Here is a 14,490-nt window from a genome sequence, read left to right on the forward strand (position 1 = left end):
CCTTTATTTCTATCATGTAAAATTTATTTTGTGATGGTGAACTTTTTAAAACCATCAATTTCCTTCAATACAAGCATTTATTGAGTTTATTGTGAAATTGACATCATTCTTATTATTATGTTCTTTTTTCCTTTTCTCTCTGCAGTAGATTAGGATCTGATATTTTATTTCCCTATGAATTCTTAAGAGTTTGAAAAAACCACTGCTCTTTTGTTAGTTTTTTTTTGCTAGATGTAGGAGAGACAGTGAAGCTGAGTAGGTTTCATTGTGTACTGAAAGTCAGGAAGCCAGCAGGTTACTTTATTTTTTATATAATTATTTTTTTAAAAAATTATTTATTATATATATATATTTATTTATTTATTTTGGCTGCACCTGGACTTAGCTGCGGCACGTGGATTCTTAGTTGTGGCATGCTTGCGGGATCTAGTTCCCTGATCAGGGATTGACCCGGGCCCCCTGCATTGGGAGCGTGGAGTCTTACCCTCTGGACCACCAGGGAAGTCCCAGGTTACTTTCTATATCAAGCATTTCCTGGTGTTCACACAAGTTGCTTGGACTTTTTTGGCCTTCCACACTCTTTGCTCATTGATAAAACTTGTGATATCGACCTATCATCTATCTTTAAACCTCAGTCATCATTTTTGATAATTAGGATAAACTATGCTGATTTACTACCAAAATAATTCTTTATGTACTAGAACTTACATGCATTTCCTTAAAAATCCAATGTTGGGAATGAATTTTAGATATCAACCAAGCCACTTGTATATGTTTGGTGAAGTCCTGATTTATTATGTTCAATCCCAAAGTAATGGATTTTGAAAAAAGGAGTTTTGCTTAATATGTTGTAAATTTTAAATGTTTGTTAACTGATATAAATAAATTGCTATCTCTTCCTACCTTATTCATGGAAAACCTGCTTTACTTCATACAACATCAGTAATATTTGTACCTTCCATTCCCTTTTATGTATCAGATATACAGTACATACACATTATTTCCCTGTTAACACTAAGCTGGTTTTTTTCCCCTTTTTACCAGTTTCTCAAACAATTAGGTCTACATCCTAACTGGCAGTTTGTTGATGTATATGGAATGGATCCTGAACTCCTTAGCATGGTACCAAGACCAGTGTGTGCAGTGTTGCTTCTCTTCCCTATTACAGAAAAGGTAATTGTTAAGTAAGATATAGTTTCCAGTAAATGCAGAGTTCTCTTTCAATGCTGAATTAAACCTATGCTGTTGAATTAAACCTATGAATTAAGAACAGATGACTCCCTTCTTGCATAAAATGAGGAAATCTAGACAGTGGGGACATCCTAAAAATCTAGTTTTACTAAAGAGATGTATTTAGATTTTGATTTGTAGATTGACAGAGAAGCCCTGAGTCTTTTAAACTCTGGTAGTTTTCTTTTTTTTTTTTTATAAAATATGGTTAGTTTGCCTCAACTGTTTTGATGTGACATTTAGTCACAATTTGATGTGTATACTTTAGAATTGTTAAGTACTAGGATACTCTTAAGTCTGTCTTAGAAAATATATGAATAAAGAATATTCAAAATTTTAATATATAAAATATGTAAATGTTTTCAATATATACATAAAGAAATCTTTGTTTTAAGGAGGTAGATGTAACTAATGACATGGGTTACATTATTTTCAGAGTAAACTTGATTTGGGTGCAAATTGTTAAGCTTAAATACAATTTAATTGGCAGATTTAGGATATGTTGGGGATTATAAATAGCTATTCTTAGCTCTCCGTATCTAAATTCAAATCTCCATATTTCAGGCCTTCTAGAATGATATTTTATAGCTATATGTATTATGGAGCCATTTTAAAACAGTTTTGAGTCTATATCTTTCTGATTTTTATTTTTAAACTTAGAAATAATAGGATGAGCTCAGCATTGTAAAAAATGAAGTAAATGGGAAGATGTGAGGAATGAGTATTTATACTTACTTATATAAGTAGAAAATATAGTGGCATCTGCCACTTTTTGATATCTCTTACAGTTCGGTCGGTCCCTATTTCAGCTCATAAGTGACATAATAAAAATCACTCAAAGGATATCTAGTGGATGGTTTAGGAGATACAAAGTGTTTCAATCTTCTAAGTTCTAATTTAGAAACTGATTATGTAGTTGTGAATGGCTTCAGCATACTGATAGCAAAAGAATTGTTATGTATACCTCATTATCTTTTAAATAAAGTCAGTTATAGTGTTTTAAATGTGCTTTATGCTATTAATTTATTTCTCTCTGATATTTTTGTTGTCTTTAATTATGGCAGACCACAGTGAAAACACATAGTCACTTTCCTTTTTCCTACACTTGCTCTGAATCATTTTAGGATTTTTTTTCTAAACCTTAAATCTTGAGAAGTTATCAAACTTTTTGATAACTTTATGATAACTTTTTGATAACTTCAAACTCTTTTGCTTTGTCACCCAGGAACATTGATATTAAGCAACAACAATAACAAACTAAACTCTAGGACTGTACAAAACATTTCAGCCCAAGACCTTACTATGTTGAACTTTTCAGTTTTTATCAGTTGAACTTATATGAATGAATTAATGGTTCAGAATTTATTCTGAAAATATTTACAAATTTGATTTGGGATATATGTATATGTATAACTGGTTCACTTTGCTGTACAGCAGAAACTAACACAGCATTGTAAATCAACTATACTCTAATAAAAAATAGTAAAAAATTAAAAAAATAAAAATTTGATTTAGGAGCACATTCATAAAAATTATTTTTTCAGGCACAGGTACGTTTGTTGTTAAAAGCAGTTCCTTAATTATGGGTTTTAAATAGACATCATTTGTTTCTTTTATCGCAGGGGTCAGCAGACTTTTTCTGTGAAGGGTCAGCTAGTAAATCTTTTCAGCTTTGCAGGCCTGATAGTCTCTATTATAACTATTCAACTTTGCCTTTTAGTATGAAAACAGCCATAGACAATACAAAAATAAAACTTTACTTACGAAACCAGGCAGTGGGCCAGGTTTGGCCTGTAGCCTGTAGTAGGGCTACCTACTCTACTGGAATCTGAAAATTGTAGGAAAACAATAAACAAAACAATAAAATCATCTTCCTACTCTCTTCCTTCTCCTCACTTTTTTTTTTAAATTTAGTTAATTAAATAATTTATTTATTTTGGCCGCATCGGCTCTTAGTTGTGGCATGCAGGATCTAGTTCCCTGACCAGGGATCGAACCTGGGCCCCCTGCATTGGGAGCACGGAGTCTTACCCACTGGACCACAAGGGAAGTCCCCATCCTCACTCATTTTTTTAAAAATTTATTTTATTCAGGTATAGTTGATTTACAATGTTGTGTTAATTTCTCTCCCGACCCATTTTTTTAACCTCATTATTTTTAATGCTTTTTACAATTGGAAAAATGAGGCACAGAGACATTAAGTAACTTGTTGGAGTTGCACAGCCAATAATGGCAGAGCCAGGTTGTGGGTTAAGGCAATCAGATGTAGAGCCCACACTTTTGACATTATTGTACCATATTGTTTTTACAATCAGTTGTTATAGATAATGGTGAATGTTATGAATATCATATGCTTATAAATATAGTGTGAATTTTGTTAATATAATATGATGTAATAGTATAGACATGTGAAAAATAGAAAGTAAAAATCCTCTAGTAATCTCTTATCCCAGATCTCTTATCTGTTAAGTTTTTCCATATCCTTTAACACTTTTCAATGCATATATAAAGTAAATATTTTTAAAACATAAATGAGAATCATATAAATATATACTGGCCTGTAGCCACTCTATAATCATGGACAGATTTCTAAGTCAGAATATGTAAATCTATTTTATTCTTTTTAAAATGTTTTATAGTATTGCATTCAGATATGCCATGTTAACCAAATCCCCATTGATGTATATTTAGAGTTTTTCCAGATTTACATTTAAGTCCTTTTTAATGTATTATTTTTACATGTAGACTATTGGTTTTTTTTTTGATAGTATGAAATATTCAGAACAGAAGAAGAGGAAAAAATAAAATCTCAGGGACAAGATGTTACATCATCAGTATATTTCATGAAGCAAACCATCAGCAATGCCTGTGGAACAATTGGACTAATCCATGCTATTGCCAACAATAAAGACAAGATGCACTTTGGTAAATAATTTTTCATTACTGCTATCTTCCCCCTCCTTAAGTTATAAGTTAACTTCTTGAGCAGTAGGTGGTGTTCTAGTTCTTTCTAGTTCTTTCTTTCGAAATAAAGCTTTTCCTCCCTTCTTTCTTTTATAATGGGAATGTATATACTATTAGGGGAAATATTAATCCTCGCCAGGTTTAACAAACAAATAACTTAAGCCCTATCATTTATCCCAATATTCTTATATTCCTAACTTAACAGTGAAAAGGTTTTACTTGAGAAATAGTTAGCATGCTTCTAGTATTTTCATATCTCAGTCTCCTTGAGATAGCAAGCCTTTTCAATTTTTTCATCTTTAATATTCTCAGAATCTGGATCAACCTTGAAAAAATTCCTGGAGGAGTCTGCATCAATGAGCCCTGAAGAACGAGCCAGATACCTGGAGAACTATGACGTCGGTACCTTTTTCTGTCTTGATCTCATGTGTGGGCAAAATTCTCTGGGATTGTAGATTCTTTTCGGGGGTTTGTCTTGAAACTGTATATTATGCAATTATGGATTTTTGTTGTATCCATTAAAACAGGCCTTTTGTACTTTTGTAACATTATCTGAAATATCCATAAATGTTGATAAATTGCCACTTCTTTTCTACGTCCAGAGCTGAATGAGAGAAAAAAGGCAATTTGATTTAACAATTTATAAAATATCTTATGAATGACTGTTCCTTACCATTCCCTCCCTATAATAAATATATGCTTGGCAATACCCTGTGTGTCTTTCACTGGGAATTTGGAACAAGGCTGAAGACCAATGGAAAAAACAAAGGTTTAAAGGTAGATGTTAGAATATTCTCTAGCTATTTTATCAGTGTAATATTTTTGCATGTGTGAGGACACAGGCCACATAGTCTAAGACGTTTTAAATGATTGTACCATTTCATAGAATTTAGATTGGTATTTACATTTTATTCTATTTGAAATCTATTTTTCTTTTGAAGGCTTTTTACCTTTTAATGACATTATTAAGTAGATTGTAAGTTCTTTGAAATTAGAAACAGTATAGTGTACAAATTATTTGGCTAGAACAATGTGTTAGGTAGAGTTTGTGCCCAATAAATCCATTGACTTGATTATGTTGTTTTAGCATTCTAATATACTTTGATGATTTTAAGTTGTTTTTTCTTCAAAAAACCTGCTGATCTCATAAAACGTCTTTATTTTACATAAAAATGAAATGAACAACATAAAAGTCACCAGTAATCCCCCCAATGAGAGGTAGCCACCATTTATATTTTTAACAGAGAGTATATAATTGTATACACAATTTTTTAAAACAAAAATTTGATCACACTGTAATATTGTTTTATAACTTGCTTTTTTCACGTAACTTATCACAAACATATTACATACCATTAAGTATATATTTGACATCATTTAATGGCTGCCTAGCTTTCCATAGTGTAGTATTTTATTTAACCAATAAATTATTGTCAGAAATTTAATATTTTTCCCTTCTTTTCACCATTTGAAAAAATACTACAAGGTATATAATTGTAGCTAAGTCTTTGCAAATATCACTAGTTACATATAATTATGTACAGTTATATGTAAATATATAAACTCCTAGAAGAGAAATCGCTGGACCAAATAGTTTGCATGTTTTTAAAGCTTTGATACTTATTGCCAAATTGCCATTCATAATGGTACTTTCACCCGTAATTTCCTTTGACTGTTTCTTTTCATCTTTGTTAATAGTGGGTATTGTAAGAGCATTTTTTTTTTAAGTTCAGGAACCTAAAATCTCTAGCTTCTGATAAATGCATGCCTTTTGCTCCACATTTCTAAAGTGCTGACTGAAGCTGCATGATTAAGCATTAATACAGCCAGAGCTGCAGAATAGCATGTAACCTGGAGAAACAGATGAGCTAAGCTTCTTCAGTCTCTATCTGTGAGATGCTTACTTTATTCTAGTCTCAGTTGAATAAAGTGTTAAATGTTAGTTCCAGCAATTAAATAAGGTAAATGACTCCCACTTACCCCTGGCAATAACAAATAAGCAGATACTCAGTTTCCTAAGGTTTCAGAGATTTGTGGGTTGGAAAGCACAGCAATTCATTTGCTTACTCAGAAATCATTCTTAAATATTTAGTGTTAAACTGTTCCAAAAATCTCCTCCAATTTGTTTCTTAACAAGGCTTTAGATGTTAAAATTTAGCGTTGTTGTTTTCATTTAAAAAGTTGGATATAGTCATTTTTTCCTGTTAATACTTTATATTCTTATTACAGGCCATTCGAGTTACTCATGAGACCAGTGCCCATGAAGGTCAGACTGAGGTATTTCACATTTTTCAAAACTTTTCCTGCCACTTGTAAATTTAACCACAGTTCTATTGTATGGCATGTAGTTTTAGAAAATTATTGGGACTGTTTTTCCTTTGAGGGAATTTACTTATGTAAAAGTAGTCATAAAGTAGCCCAAGAACATGTTTTGACAAACTGTTAATATGCACTTTGATAACAGCCATCTCAGTTTGTCTAATCATTTAAACAGATTGCAGACTGTGTGCTGTTTGCTTTGGCTAACGTGTGGTCTGCGTGTTTCCCCATCAGGTTCCTTTGACTTGCAAGTATTTTGAGAAAAATACCTGCCCTGTAGTAAAGGTAGATAGCCAGTATGGTTTTCAAGAGCCTTTATCATGCTCAGCTTCTAGCAAAAATCTGTAACATTCTCTTTACTCAGGAAATCTGTTCTGGGGCAATGTGATGATCTTCACCATCTTTACTCTGTTAGCTAGTTATTTCTTCAGATAAGTCACCTCTCCTCTCCTTCTCTTGTCTCTTTTTTCATTCTCTTTTTCATGAGGGATTCCCTCCTTCCATTTCTCCTTTTTCTTCCCTCAAAACCTCACCCTCCCACTCCTGGGGGAAGTTTGTCAGAAGGTATTTCAGTCAAAATGAATAGAATTTAATTAAAATCGTTTGGTGTATTTATAACACATTTAAGTGTTAATACCAGAGAATTATAGATTTTCTTCTTTCTTATCCCATGCGTGACTTGGAATCATACTTTTTCATGTACAAAGATGACATTGCCTTTATGCTTTAAAAATACTTGAAAAAATACTGATTTAAAAGTATTGAACTTAAATATTCCCACTATCTTCAAAAAGTTTTTTTTTTAAGGAGAAAACAATTTGATACTATGTTATAACTGCAGTTTTTCATAGCTCTGACTGGTAACTGTGAATGTTTATAATAAAACCACTTAGGAATTTAAACATTAATTCTCCCTGTAATTGTATCATACCTTCTTGGTTGCTCTCAGGTTCTGCTTTCAGATGTGTGTACCATTGCTTTTTGACTAAGTTTACATACACAGATGCACACACACACAAGTGGCATGTCTAAGTGGTTTCAACACCATACTGGAAATGAATGGAATGCTCTGTTTTTTGTATTGCTTTTTACGATCTTGAGCATGTTCTTAATCTTCACTATGCTTTGCTTTTTTTGTTTACAAATTTGTAGTGTTAAAATTAGCAGTGATGGTGAAGATCAGCATGAAATTGTTGTAAAATATGAAAACAGTTAATTGTAGTAAAGCAGTTAAATGCTTTAATACCTGTTTACTTAAAAAAAATGGTCTTTATGGTACCTCCTCTTGCCTCCTTTTTAGCATTTATCCAAATTGCGGCTTTTAATACCTCCTTTTAGATGATGTTCACATCTCTTTCTCTAGACCTAAATTCCTTCCCTCTGTAGACTTCTTTTACTTTATATGAGTCCTACTATTTGCATTTTAGCTATTTGTTTTCATATTCTTTTTCATTTATTTAAGATGTATATTTTTTTAACATTTTAACAGCTCTGAAATTAGGGTATATCTTACAGTTGATTTTGTAATTTACTTGGTGGTATTACCTTCTTTAGTGGTACATAAAATGATGCATCTTAAAACCACTGGTGCCTTAGATTTGCTGAAATGTGGTGTCATATCTCCCTTACTGTGGCTCTTCTACCTAGGATTGGTGTTCGATTCCTGTGGGTATGCCCCAGAGTATCCAACACCATTCCTTGTGCATAGGCACAACACATAATTATTAATTCACCAGAATTAGCTCAAAACTAACCTTAGTGGTGTAAGAACTACCAACAAAGGCTAAATCCTGGTGTTCTGTAGTCCCCTGAGTAAACCAAACATACTATTAGCCACTGTTCCTCAATAGGGCACTATTAACATTTTGGGACGAGTTCAGCTCTTTGTTGTGTGGGCTGTTCTGTGCATTCCAGGATAGAATATAGATTATTATATTCTAGCCACTGTATGTTAGTGACTCCCAGTCACTGAGAGAACAAAAACCCACACCATACATTTCCAAATTCAGTATCAACCACCTTAAAACTCCTGCACCAGGGACAGGTTTTGCGATCACTTTATTTCTGGTTCATCTACCATCTGTGGACTTAAGAGTCTTTGACATATTATTATCTCCATTGCTCTCTGTATTGCAGCACACTATTTTTTGTCAGTTCCTACGACGCACCTCAGTCTTTCCCATTTGTATTTGTTTGGTTTTGCTGCCATAGCAAAATACCACAAACTGGATGACTTAAACAATAGAAATTTATTTTCTCACAGTTCTGGAGGCTAGAGGTCAATATCAGGGTGCCATCAGGGTTGGTTTCTGGTGAGGCCTCTCTTCCTGACTTGTAGACGGGTGTCTTTTCACTGTGTCCTCACATGGCTTTTCTTCTTTGTGCACTTGCAGAGAGAGAGAAGTCTCTAGTGTCTCTTCCTCTTCTTATAAGGACACCAGCCCGATTGGATTAGGGCCTCATCCTTATGACCTCATTTAATCTTAATTACTTCTTAAAAGCTCTGTCTCCAAACACAGTCACATTGGGGATTAGGGCTTCAGTATATGAATATTTGGAGAACATCGTTCAGTCCATAGTACCATCTTTGTGCTTTGTAAGGGCCCAGTTCTTATCCAGGTATACCCTTTCACTTTACGTAGTTGGTACCTTCTCATCCTTAGGTTTCACCTTAAAAGTCATTTTTCAGAGAGGTTTTCTTTCATTACCATTAAGTAGGGCCACCTCAGTGAATTTTCTGTCATAAAATCCTTTTTATTTTCTTCCTGGCATTTTTTTAATCTACAATATTTTGTTTGTTTGTTTATTCCATTTATTTCATAGAATAGGAGTCCCATGAGGACGTGGGTCTTTTTTGTCATATTTACCTTGAATCTCCAGGACAGTGCTTGGCATTTGACAGTATATAGGCATTTATGAAAAAGCGCATAGTATAAAAGTAAGGAGCACAGGATGTAGGTTTGTATACTGACTCTACTATTTAGTAGCTTAGGCAAGATACTTTCCTTAGCATAAAATGAAAAGAATAGCATCTACCTTATGGGATTGCTGTGAAGATTAATGAGTTAATCATATAAAGTGCTTAAAATAGTGCCTGGTATTTAATGGGCCCTCAGTAAATACTAAGTGGTGATTTTGTTTTACCAGGCTTTCAGAAAAATGAATATGAATGGCAGAGGATGAGCTGAAGCAATAGGGTGAAGCCAGATCAAGGGGTGGCTTGAATTTTATAAACAATGGGGAGCCACCAAAGATGGTATGTTTAGTGTTCAGCATATTGAGTTTAAGGTGAATAATGGGTCATCTGTGTAGAAGCTGGATATGGAGTCTAAAGCTCTAGGGCGATACCTGGAGTTTTGTATTTGGTCGGAGAGTAGTTAGAACCTTGAGAATTCTACAGAGGGAGAATAGTGGTGAACCACAATGAATGCCTGGGGCACATAGGTGTTAAAGGAGTGGGTGGAAGAAGAGGAGCCAGTAATAACAGTGTAATAACAACTGACATGAGTGATACTCTCTGTCAGAACGCTTTCATGGGAATGGAGTAGGCAGGAGCCTTATTGCATGCAGAGACTTGTAGACTAAATGAGAAATCAGTAAGATGAGCCACCAAAACACAGTAGCCTCTTTAGAAGATTGGCCGTAAATGCGGCCATAGAGTAGTTGTTTACTTGTATGTTCTGAATCCCACCATGATTGTCTGGCCGACTCTGGCTAATCCAGAAATTTGGACGGTAGCCCCACCTCACTTATGCTTCATTAACCTACACTGAAGGTTGCTGCTTTCATGTTTCACTTAAGTTTGGAAAGATAGAAGAACAACAATGGGATATGAGGAAATTAAATTAAAAGTGTTTTTTTTTAATTGTGAACAAATACAGTGATACAATAATGGAAACAGTATGCAAGTCAAATGTAAAGGCAAGAAAAGAAAAATCCAAAAGAATATTTTATTTGCCTTCAGACTCTAGTTTTACTTCATCAATACTTATCTAAAAAGCCATTTCTAAAGTTTGTGATTTGCCCATATTAATTTAGGAGCCAGCCCAGATATGAGTAGAGATCTCCTGATGATTTATTGTTTACTTAACTTTTTACAAAAAGAATAGATTTATTATATTGCTCAGGAACCTCCATACAAATTTATAGTAATAATGAAAAATAATAGAAACTGACACAATTGTTCTATGTATGTATTAAACAAACATGCCAGTATGGAAAATGTAGCAAAAAATGCTTTTAGTATTTATGGTATTTTTTTTAACTTCAAATCTTTTTCTAGCTAATTTTAGAACAGTCAAAATCAAACATTTTTGTGGGATTTTTTTCTTAATATTTTATCATGAGTATTTTCTTCATCAAAACCTTTATAAATAATTCCTTATGGCACTGTACTCTCATGTGAATGAACCATAATTTACTTTCCAGTTACCTTAACTTTTGATATTTAGATTGTTTCCAGTTTTTCAAGTTAAACACACAACTTCATTGAATATCTTTGTTTATTCATATATTCATTCTAGGTTCTTTCTTTAAGATCATTTCCTATAGGTAGAATTACCTTGAGTCAAAGGGATGAACATTTTTCAAGTTCTTGTTACATAATATGAAATTATTGTCTGTCTTTCATTTGATTAACCTAGTAATCTGTTTGAACACCTACTATGCCAGGTATGGTGCTAGGAACTATATATACAGAGATAAATAAGATGCAGTTTGTGTCTTCGAGGATCTCTTACTTCAGTGGAGATAGCTTCAAAAATAGCCGTTGCCAGCGTTGAATTCTATTTTTAAATTTTGGCTTGTTTGATAGAGGGAAATAATGTGGTTGATTGCTAAGACCATTCAAAGATCTGTTGTAAAAGTTTATGAAATGAATTTCAATCATGAAATTAAATTGTAATTAATTTACAAGTGAAATGTGTAATCTACTTTGGTTAGTGTTATCCTATAAGAGAAGGTGTTTTAGACTATTGGGAAAGCAGTGGGTAAGTTCTGATTTCAAGTATGTGTTCACGTATATGTATACACAATTAAAAATAAATTGTGTGTGTGTGTATGTATATGTATGTGTCTAGTTGGCTTTTTTGGCCCAATCAGTGCAGAATGTCAGTGATGGGGGAGGAAATAGTGTCAAGTTTTCTCTTTATTAGATGTATAAGTATAGTTTGCATGGCTTCATTTTACTCTGAAGTATAGTTTTTCATTATTTTGATTATGTTAGAATTACAAGGAGTTAAGGTGCTCTCACATTTATTTTCCTTCTTTAGGGATTTATTTTCTTCTTTCCTTGACTCTGAAAGAAATGGAAGATATTAGGAAGAAACTTAGTTCTTATAGAATGTACAATTTAAGGTCCCGATTGTTTTGGGAGACTCAGATGGGAACAGTAAATGAAACTCGGATGCAAAGTACCATGCATTTTAAGCTGTATAGTCCAGTTTTGTCAAGAAATCTGAAATTGCATCTTTCTGATCTTTCTTTTTGTTTTCCATTTATTTTCCATATCCCATTTTCTCTATTCCTTTCCAACAAGATGTAAGGTAGATCCTTTTGGGGCAACTTCATTTTATGTCATTCTTAAAATTGAGAAATACTCTGGAACTTCTGTCCTAACTCCTTACACTTTTGCCTTTTTCTCTCTTTCTGTTTTTATCATTTTTTCTGTATATCATTCCCTGAATAGAAGCTGGTTTAAAGCGTATGTGTGTGTGGAGTTGAATGGGAGAGCTGAGCTTGAAGGAGGAAGTACAAATTAGGATTAGTCATAGTGGGGGAAATATTATTGAAATGGTTCTTTGTTTGATCCTTTGTTTTCAAGCAGTGATATTGTGTCTCCTTCATGTAATCAGTTCTTTATCTAATATCACTTGAAAATGAATGATGGTTAAATGGATTAAATTAGTTGTTGAAAGGGTCAGAATGTAGTTACTACTCTGTCCTGTTTACACTTCTTTCCCTTTCTTAGGTTAACAAATATTTTGTTCTAAATGAATCAAAATAGTCTGTTTTTTATTCTTTCTGCATCATCTTCTTGTTCTTCTTATTTTCTCCAATATCAGTGTTTTGGAAAAGGAGATATATAACTACTATTATTTTAAAGTAAATTCTTATATTGAACTCATCAGTTTACTCTTCCAGACCTGACTAGATGTAATTCTTCTATCTAAAAATGTCTCCAGCAATAAAAATAGAGTAGAGGTTGTAATGATATTTGAGGATGGTGGATTTTTCTGTTTGTTTTGTTTTAACCACAACTTTCCAAAACAAAGGATTAAGATTTAAGATTCTTTTCGTTTGTAGTCAATGGGAATCTTATTGGAGCTACTCTCAAATTGTAAAAAAATAAATAAAATAAAGAATTTCTGGGGCTTAGTTTTTGGCCAGCTTAACAATGGTAAGCTTGAGTTTAATGTAAAGTATAGAGATATAGGTCATTATCTTAATAGGGATTTTGGAGAATTGTTAACGGAAGTGAGAAAATACAGTTGTTAAACCAGTAAGAGAAAAAAGTCTTTAAAGAATATCTAGAAATCTGTGGGTATCTTGATTTATTAGGTGAGCAAAATGAAGAAATTTGCCATTTTCCATGGAATATATAGTGGTGTTTTGTGTATTTCGATATCTAGCCCATGTTTCACTTTGACTTCTTTGCCAACTGAACATGGATACTTTGTAGGAAAGTTTGCATCTTTTGCATGAATCTGGTTTTACTTTCCTATTTTAAATTTGGACCTCAAATTTAGTGTAATTCAATGTATTATACTGAAATTTATTCAAATCTACAGGAGTCCATTTGGAATTAATTTATAATTTTGATTTTAAACTTTTAAAGTTTTATATATGTGTACATAGCCTCATGCATGTATGCCTACATTTATAATTTTACTTCTTTTCATGGCATTTGGAAGCCCTAGAGAAGTTCCTAATTTTTTTCCTTTCCATGTGCCATTTTTTTAGACTCAGTGATATCTCTAAAGTTTGAAAGGACATGTCCTATTCTGGAAATAAATTTAATTGTCATGATTAAGTATATATTTTATCAGCAGGTCAATAAAAGGAATGATTTTGTAGGTATTCAAGACAAAAGAGTCTCACCATGAGATACGTGGGGTTGCTGGAAACATTGGGAATCATTTTGGGGTGTTACAGTATCGGTCTTGATTATTCTTAAGTGTCATTTATGGGTGAATGTAATGGAAATTGACATGCTTATCAATGGCCAAGTATTCTCATCTTCTTAAATTCTCACTGCTTTTAAAAGTATGTCTGTCATCTTATTATAATGATGGTTACCATTTACTGAACGCATCTTATGTGGTAGGCATTATACTAAGCACTGTGTGTATCCTACTCTAATCTTCTCAATTCCTTAAGATAGATGTTATCCCATTTTACAGACTGGAAGACAAAGAAGTTACTAACTTGTCCAAAGTCACACAGCTAGTAAGTACTGTCCATGCTCTTAAGGCAACAAAATGTATAGATAAATAAAAATTGCTAAAACAAACAAGCTCTTAGTCAATAATAGATTTTTCCTTATATTAAACATAAAGTCTTACCCATAAACCAGCCACAGTCTTTTGGTAATTATGTTATCTATATTTTGGAAAACAGTAATTATTTTAAGTACCTACCAGCCAATGATCCCTTTATATTTAGGAAATTACATGGTTATAATGATATTTTTCTTAGTAACAGGATGCCCTTTTAGATGGGAAAATATTTTGGGTGTAAGCCAAAATATACTTGCTTTATTTTAACATTTTAGAATAATTGAGATTTAAGCACTTAGGGTAAACTACCAAACCCTTGATTTCTTAATAAAGAAGTAATATTAGTCTAACCCTCTGCCCCCTCTGTTAAAAGGTCTGTATCATTTCTTTTTAGCCTCTACAACATTTCTAATTCTTTGGTTATTATTAAGTACTTTAAAGAGTAATCTCTTTATTTTTTGTACACCCAGAGAATGTATAT

At 32.9% G+C, this 14,490-nt stretch overlaps 1 protein-coding gene across 4 annotated transcripts in view; it reads left to right on the plus strand.

The window, feature by feature from the left end:
- Window positions 1-14,490, plus strand: part of UCHL3 (ubiquitin C-terminal hydrolase L3) — a 50,614-nt gene that overhangs the window by 17,352 nt on the left and 18,772 nt on the right. For 2 of the 4 annotated variants that reach the window (XM_055089700.1, XM_055089703.1), the window contains 5 exons: window positions 1,045-1,173; window positions 3,999-4,155; window positions 4,507-4,592; window positions 6,424-6,471; window positions 13,891-13,959. In XM_055089700.1, coding sequence (XP_054945675.1) covers window positions 1,045-1,173; window positions 3,999-4,155; window positions 4,507-4,592; window positions 6,424-6,471; window positions 13,891-13,959 — 489 coding nt within the window. The remainder of the gene's footprint in view (window positions 1-1,044; window positions 1,174-3,998; window positions 4,156-4,506; window positions 4,593-6,423; window positions 6,472-13,890; window positions 13,960-14,490) is intronic. The other 2 variants (XM_055089701.1, XM_055089702.1) reach the window with 1 other exon arrangement.

Source organism: Physeter macrocephalus, chromosome 13, assembly GCF_002837175.3.
Source record: "Physeter macrocephalus isolate SW-GA chromosome 13, ASM283717v5, whole genome shotgun sequence".
In the NCBI taxonomy this organism is placed as follows: Eukaryota; Metazoa; Chordata; class Mammalia; order Artiodactyla; family Physeteridae; genus Physeter; species Physeter macrocephalus.